We start from the raw sequence: 7,760 nt of genomic DNA, 5'->3' as shown, positions 1-7,760 counted from the left end.
GTTGGTAGGCTTTGGAGGATTGAGAGTAGTAGCATCATTCTGAGAGGAAGCCATTGTAAAGTCCATGTTCTCTGCACCAATTGTTGATACAATATACAATAAGGGAGGAAAGTAATGATGAACAGGTGGTGCTAAAGAAGTCGATTCACCTAAAAAAAGGAGGAGAGTCGAAAAGGAACAAGAGGACAGTGTAATTGCTAGAAGAGAGGGTAATTGCTCAAAGTAACTTTAAGGGACCAAAAGGTTGATTCCTTCTTCATCGTCAAAATGGCAGATCTTAACAAGTAGAAAGAGAGAGAACGGATAGGTGATTGTCCTAAGAAGGCAGTTACCGAGGTAAGTAGCTAAGTATTGGAAGGAGCTATGCTCTAGTATCTCCTGCTTCTGCTTATAGGAGAGGTCCTCTTGTCCACTAACGTGACGTGACAAATTATGAAGAAGGTTTTCTTTATGCAATACGTGAAGAATGTCCATCGTGAGACTTATTTTGTTATGTCTTCGATCAATACGAGGTTGTTATGCCCAGGTGGGTCCTTATTACCTTAAGGATGTGTTCACATTTGAAGAGTGTTCACACCTAAAATGTTGGTGTTTATCTCATCTTGGAGGATCGAAAGGGCTTTTCATGAATGTTTGTTGAGCAGATGGTCATGAAAATATAAGATTGATATTTCTCTGGCCAAGACGGATGGTCAAGTGGGGTGCTTTCTCGAGTGCAGTCAAAAGGAGGGATAATGTTGTCTCTGCTGTTGACACATGTCTAAGTTGTGGAGGGATATAACACATTCCATCTGAAATGTTCCTTTTAAAACATTTTTACCATTTTTATCATTTTAGTCAAATTTATCTTTAAATCATAATAAATAACATATTTTAGTAAAAAATATTTTTTTTACTTTTTTACTATCACATTTATAAAAAAAGATCTTAGATGCTTATTGCTCTTCCCAATTTTTATTTTAAAAAGGTTGATTTTAAATTAATTGATTGAAGAAATAAATTCATTTATCAAGAAAATAAATACCGTAAACTTTTAACTTTTATGTAGTAAAATACAAAAAAAGAATTGTTTTATTAGAGAACTTTAAAAAAACAATAAAACTGAACTCTTTTAGTCTTGAATTGAATGAAGTTATGATACACTCCTTTAGCAATCGTGTTACCTCATCTTGCATAAATAGAGAATTGTCATTAGTATGCCAGTTGATCAAAGTCTGCCTTGGAACTTTGAAGGGTGGTCCCAGCATCCAGTGCATAAGGCTGAAGAATCATGACTCTTTGTTGCTACCGAAACTTGGTGAGATTGGGCTTTGTTCGTTATTCATCTGCTTCAAATTACCCTTCCTCCATTGATGAATAGATATATTCTTATTTTCTTCTTTTTTTTCTTCTTCATTTTAAGAAAACCCCATGCGACAGATGAAAACTTCAGAATCTGCAACGAGACAAGAAAGTGTGGTAATCTCAGCATAAACTTCCCATTCTTCATGGAGGAAGCTCGATGTGGTTATCCTGGATTCAACATCTCCTGCAAAAACAACATCAACCCCATCATTAGATTGCCTGATGATGGCGACTATGTCATCCATAATATCTTTTACCAGGACCAATCTTTTCACATCTCAAGAGCCGATCCTTTCGACGCCGACGATGTTTGCAGCAATTCAATCCGAAACATATCCATTCCCCAAGACCCATTTTTTCTCCCACCAAAACAAGTAAACATGAGTTTGTTCTTCGATTGCGTATCAGTCTCGGAGTTGCCCAAATCTCTTGGTTTTTTTAAGGTTGTTTGTGACGCTAAATATGGAACTAATGTAACTTTGTCGCTGTTAAGTAATTATAATGAATATTCTGAGCTGAGTTATGCATCAAGGTATTGTAATAAGACGGTGGTGTTGCCGGCGCCGGTGGATCTTCCCGGCAATGAAACCGCTGTTCAAGGTATATTGAACCGAGGGTTTATTTCGGAATGGAAATCGAGCAAGTGTAGCGATTGCGAGGCGAGTGGTGGAAAGTGTGGATTCGATGATAATGCCAACAATTTCAAGTGCTTTTGCCAGGATAGGCCTCGCCCTTCCAGCTGTGCTCCCGGTATGTTCTTTTCTCACTCGATATTATTATATCTCTTCATTGATCCGGTACGGAACGAGTCGGATCTCAATATTTTTTTTATTTACATTTTTTCATAATAATTTAATTGAAAATAATTTTCAGTTAATAAATAATAATCCAAACTTTTAATAAAAAATTAATTTTAAGCAAATTTACTCCATATATATCCATTCAAATTAAATAGAAAATAATTTGATAAAAAAATAGTAAAAAAAACAACAACAGAAATCGGATTAAACTGTAAAAAATTAGGTTTTTTTGTTAACTTTTTTTTATAATTAATTGTATACATAACCTATAACATATAAAAATATGAATTTTAAAAAAATTCATTGGACATTATTTTATTGAATTTGTCATTTTAAATATTATTTATTATTATAAAATTTATCATATTTATATATAATAGTTTTAATTTTACTAAAATAATTTATTAAAAAATTTACTTGATAAATAAATAAAATTTTAATTTTATGAAAAGACTTTTATTAAATGAATTTATAAATAAAAATAGTCAAATTTTACCCACAAGTATTACGTGAGATGGTAAGACACATTGTACTAACAAAGAAAAAATATAAATTCAAGTTTTGAAAATAACATTGTTGGCAAATTAATTTTTTCACTATTCAAAATTCAAGCTTTGAAAATAACACGGTTGGAAAGTGTAGCCATGAATCTCAGACATAAATAGTAAATAGAACATAGAGTACAAAAAATTAAATTTTATATTGAATTATTTTATGTTTTATTATAAAAAAATAAAAAGGTATACTGCTTTTGTTTTAAATAGAAGTTTTTAAGTATTTAAAATATAAGTAACTTTATATTTATATTTAAAATTTTATAAATAATACTTTTTTATAATATAATATATTATGTGTAAACTAATTATATATTATCTAAAAGTTATTATGGTCAATTATTGGCTATTGAAAAAAAAATATGAATATTGAAAAAAATAAATTTTGAATAGTGAAAAAATATATTTGCCATATATAAATTTTTATAGTTTTTATATTAACACTATATTTAAATTATCAAACTAATTGATATATATATTTTCTTTGCATGAATTAAAATTGGAATATATACTAAAAAATTCTTTAATTATAATCTGAAAAGAAAATTTGCTTTTGATAGAAATATTATTATTTCGTAATGAGCTAGAGATGCTCAAGGGTCGAGTCCAATAAATAATTTAGGCTCGTTTATTAGATCTGAGTTCGGCCTGAATTGCAAAATAGGCCTAAAATTTTGTTTAAGTTCGACCCGGATAAAAATGTTAAAATTTAGGTCTAGTTCGCTTGTATTTATTTTTTATATAGGTTTTAAATATACATATAATACATTAAAAATACTAAAAATATTAAAATAAATGTTCCCAAAAAATTGAAAATAAATTTTAAAAAATATGAATACTTAAATAACACTAAGATAGATGCAACTTAACAAGTAAATGTCTCTAAAGAAATAACAAAATTAACAATAGAACAAGTGTTATACAATATCCAAACAATAACAATAAAATAGTAGCAACATAATAGTGAAGTGGTAATAAAATAAGGAGAAAACAACAAGAAAATAGCATAAAAACAAAAATAAAATTAGCAGATTTTTTTTTATTATTTTGTGAATTCGAGTCGGACCTAGGCCAGAGTCCCGACTTGTTTTTTAAATGGGCTTTATTTTTTGCCCATGTCCATTTTTCGGGCCTATATTTTTACCTAAACTCTCACTTTTCGGGTGGATCTTTGGGCCGGGCCACCCAAGTCTACTTTCTACACAATTCTTTACATATTAATATCAAAACAATAATTATATGACACAAAGTCGTTTATAAGTTTTTCTTTATTGATTGAGAAGAAATTTTCTTTTAAGGAAACAAATATTATGTATAATAATGTGTAAATAAGTAAATAGTTACGTCAACATAATATTTTGTATATTGAAAGGGCAAACCTCATAAATATTTATGCCTCGTTTGGTTGTTATTATTATAATAACAAAAAAAAATTATATATGTATTATAATGTTAGACATAAAATAAAGAATGATACAATTTTTAAACTTAAAATTAGAAACGTGAGTAAAACTCTTCTAAGAAAATAAGACATCTTCAAAATAAGCGATAAATTTTCTTTCTTTTGCTAAAAAATAAGTCATGAATAACTAAATATTACCAATTAAATTAGTTTATTGTTAATTTTTTCTATATTGTTTGCACTTTTCTATATTTAATTTTATTTTAAATAGAAAACCTCAAATTTTGGTATGCAACGAAAAATGGCAGCCATTACTTTTTAACAATTAATGGTTAAAGGAATTAATTGATAAAAAAACTCTAATGTTGAAGTCTTGAGGAAATCAACTTCCTAAACCCTTTAACCAAATTTTAAGGAATTTATTCCTAATATCATAATTATTATTTGGATTACATTTAAACCAATGGGAATTAAACTTTTAACCAATTTTCATATTTTTAATACTGATTTAATATAAAACGAATTTCAAATTCTTAAAAAGAATATCCAATTAAGTATATTTCAATTTGTACAATATATTCATTTGTATTTTTGTGTTCATGATGCAGGAAAAAATTCACATGCCCATATAAAAGTTGCAGTAGGTAATGTACATATTTAAGAAGCTTTTTCTTGATTAGTGATAAAAATATTTCAAATGGAATTTCACTTTTGGTTTAACTTTTCACTCATATGTACGTACACTAGAGTTTAAATATACCTTTTCTTTGAATGTAGGGTATTCTATTGCTGGGACAGTAGTGTTGATTATTCTCCTGGCTTGCTTTATAAGAACATTCTCATTCAATGATAGAAGATTTATCTGGCAGATGAAAGTAGAAGGAGATAAAAAGATTGAAGCCTTCTTAAACCGCCATGAATTCTTAACTCCTAAAAGGTATAGATATTCGGATGTGAAGAACATGACCAATTCATTTCGAGATAAATTAGGTAAAGGCGGCTATGGGAACGTTTACAAAGGGAAGCTACTTGACGGACAACTTGTAGCAGTGAAGATTTTGAATAAATCGAAAAGTAATGGGGAAGATTTTATGCACGAGGTATCAAGCATTAGTAGAACCTCCCATGTCAACATAGTTACCCTTTTGAGCTTTTGTTTTGAGGGTCGCCGAAGGGCTCTTATTTACGAATTTGTTCCAAATGGATCGTTAGAGAAATTCATATTTCAAAAGAATGGTGATCGTCAATTAACATGGGAAATGTTGTACAAAATTGCAGTTGGAATAGCTAGAGGGTTAGAATATTTGCATCGTGGTTGCAAAACACGTATTCTACATTTTGACATCAAGCCTCATAACATTCTCTTGGATGATGACTTCTGTCCAAAGATATCTGATTTTGGTCTTGCAAAATTGTGCCCTGGAAAAGAAAGTGTCATATCCATGACAGGTTGTAGAGGAACTATTGGATATATTGCTCCAGAAGTTTACTCAAGGAATTTTGGAAGAGTTTCACACAAATCTGATGTCTATAGTTATGGAATGATGGTTTTAGAGATGGTAGGGGGGAAAATCCTTAACGATGAAGATTATCAGACAAGTGAAATTTATTTTCCACATTGGATTTATAGTCGTATAGAGTTGGATGAAGAACTAAGATTACAAGGCATTGTGGATGATGATGTTGATCAAGAGAGAGTGAGAAAGATGATACTTGTGAGCTTGTGGTGCATACAAACTGACCCAGCAAATCGCCCGCCAATGAGTAGAGTGCTCGAGATGATGGAAGGGAACATCGATTCTCTCACCATCCCACCCAAGCCTTTCTTATAGTCACCTTCATGAACATCAACGATGAGTTCCCCAAGAAAATTAGTATCTTGACATCGTTTTGCATTCAACTTTTAGAAAAGGACGATTCTTGTGCTTTTGCATCCTATGCTTCCTTAGAATTTTGTGAAATTAGATAAAGTGTTCGACAAGATTTAGATTGCAGTCACCAACGTGTTTATTGTGATTTTAGACGTAATAAATGTTATATCAATGGTTAAAAGAGCAAAAAATATATTTATCTAATAAATGGATGGATGACCTATCTAATATAATACATTAAAAATACATTTGTCCTACAGGCTGCATGGCCTTAAGGACACCTTGGCTTGGCAATATGAAAATATAGAGGTCCTTACCAATTACAATGGGAGTACACCTAACCATGGTTCCTCACCAATTACAGAAAATCATTTCTATAATAAACTTTGGGGTCTAGATTTGCCAGGAAATAAAAATTACAATATGACGGATGTATAACAACTTTGTACCTACGATGTCGAATTTACATATAAGAAATCTTGTAGAAGATACAGTGGAAGACATTCTACATGCTTGTAAAGATTTCCATGGTGCTTCTCCATTCTGGGATCATATGGATATTAATTGGCTCATTACAATCTCGCACACCACCTTGAAAACACGGTTAAAGTATTTGCTTCCAACTTTTTATAAGATAAAGTGCAATGTGGTGGCAATAATATTTTAGGTTATATGAGGAAATAGGAACAAAGAAGTGTACAAGTATGACATTGATTTGTCTCATCTTATCTTTTGGAGTTACGGTCTATAAATGAATCTCAACCATTAGGAATAGACAAAAGATCTAGAATCCACCTTTAGAACAATTTTTCATGATCAATCTTGATGGAGAATATTGAGCGATAGATGCCTTGATTGCTTGCATGTTGAAAAATCAAAATGATGTGGACTCATTTGCAAGTTAAGCAGTGACTTGTGTTCAAGCTCTACATTCTGCAGTAGAGTTGGGGTTTCAATTTGTTATTATAAAAGAAGATTTGTTGAGTACATTTAAGTGAATGAATGGTCAATATTTTGATAGATCAAGGACTGGACCTTTAATCAATGATAGTAAATATCTAAAAAAAAAATTCAACACATGTTAGAAATCTATAAATCATATTAGATATCTCTAAATATTTTTATGAAAAAAAAAACACAGTTATAAACATTATAATATAAAATTTAACTGAAAGTGAAATAGAAATTTAATCTCTAGCCATTGATGTTTAGTTTTTTATGTGTATTTGTTCTTCTATGCTCTTAACAAATCACTTAGATGGTGTATGTTTCACAAATTGTTGAGCATAGGTGTAATAACCAAATTTTTAGTGGTGTCAGAAACGACAATTATAGAATCCCATTTCTGATGTTCGAGTCCGTATATTATTATTTAATATTTACGGGGTTAGTATAAAGGTTAATTTAAGTTTAGTCTCTTAATTTTGTCGAATTGATAGTTAATTAAGGTATTAAAACTAAATTGTAGAAGTTGTAAAGTTTATCACTATAGATTTTTAAATAACTAAAGGACCAATTGAGAAATTTGACCATTTAAAATTGGTCAACTGGTGGTGGATGAATTATAATCCACTAACTTTTGTCTAATTAAGCTTAAATTTTCTTAATTAATGTTTAATTAAATAAATTATGATGAATTAGTTTTAATTAAAGGTATAAATAGAAAATAAAAATAATTTTCATCCATTTTTACCATCTTCTTCATCGAATGAAAACAAAAGAAACCTAAGGAAGCCGTTTTTATTGGCTCAAGCTTTCGGTCTTCAATTTGTAAGTCATTTTCTTTTAA

At 30.0% G+C, this 7,760-nt stretch overlaps 1 protein-coding gene across 2 annotated transcripts; it reads left to right on the top strand.

Annotated features, from left to right (window-relative positions):
• The first annotated feature begins 949 nt into the window (after positions 1–949).
• LOC107916205 (LEAF RUST 10 DISEASE-RESISTANCE LOCUS RECEPTOR-LIKE PROTEIN KINASE-like 2.1) lies at positions 950–6,179 on the top strand. Of its 2 annotated transcripts, XM_041102180.1 has the most exons (4): positions 950–1,297; positions 1,403–2,094; positions 4,709–4,744; positions 4,878–6,179. In XM_041102180.1, the coding sequence occupies exons 2-4, from the start codon at positions 1,488–1,490 to the stop codon at positions 5,930–5,932; spliced, it is 1,698 nt and encodes a 565-aa protein (XP_040958114.1). In that variant the 5' UTR covers positions 950–1,297; positions 1,403–1,487; the 3' UTR covers positions 5,933–6,179. The 2 variants fall into 2 exon arrangements, with proteins under 2 accessions (XP_040958114.1, XP_016700848.1); XM_016845359.2 differs by having other exon boundaries at positions 1,123–2,094.
• The last annotated feature ends 1,581 nt before the right edge of the window (positions 6,180–7,760 follow it).

The sequence above is a fragment of the Gossypium hirsutum genome, chromosome D10, assembly GCF_007990345.1.
Source record: "Gossypium hirsutum isolate 1008001.06 chromosome D10, Gossypium_hirsutum_v2.1, whole genome shotgun sequence".
Classification (NCBI taxonomy): domain Eukaryota; kingdom Viridiplantae; phylum Streptophyta; class Magnoliopsida; order Malvales; family Malvaceae; genus Gossypium; species Gossypium hirsutum.
Note: the sequence above shows the minus strand (reverse complement) of the source record. Positions and strands in the feature narration are given on the sequence as shown.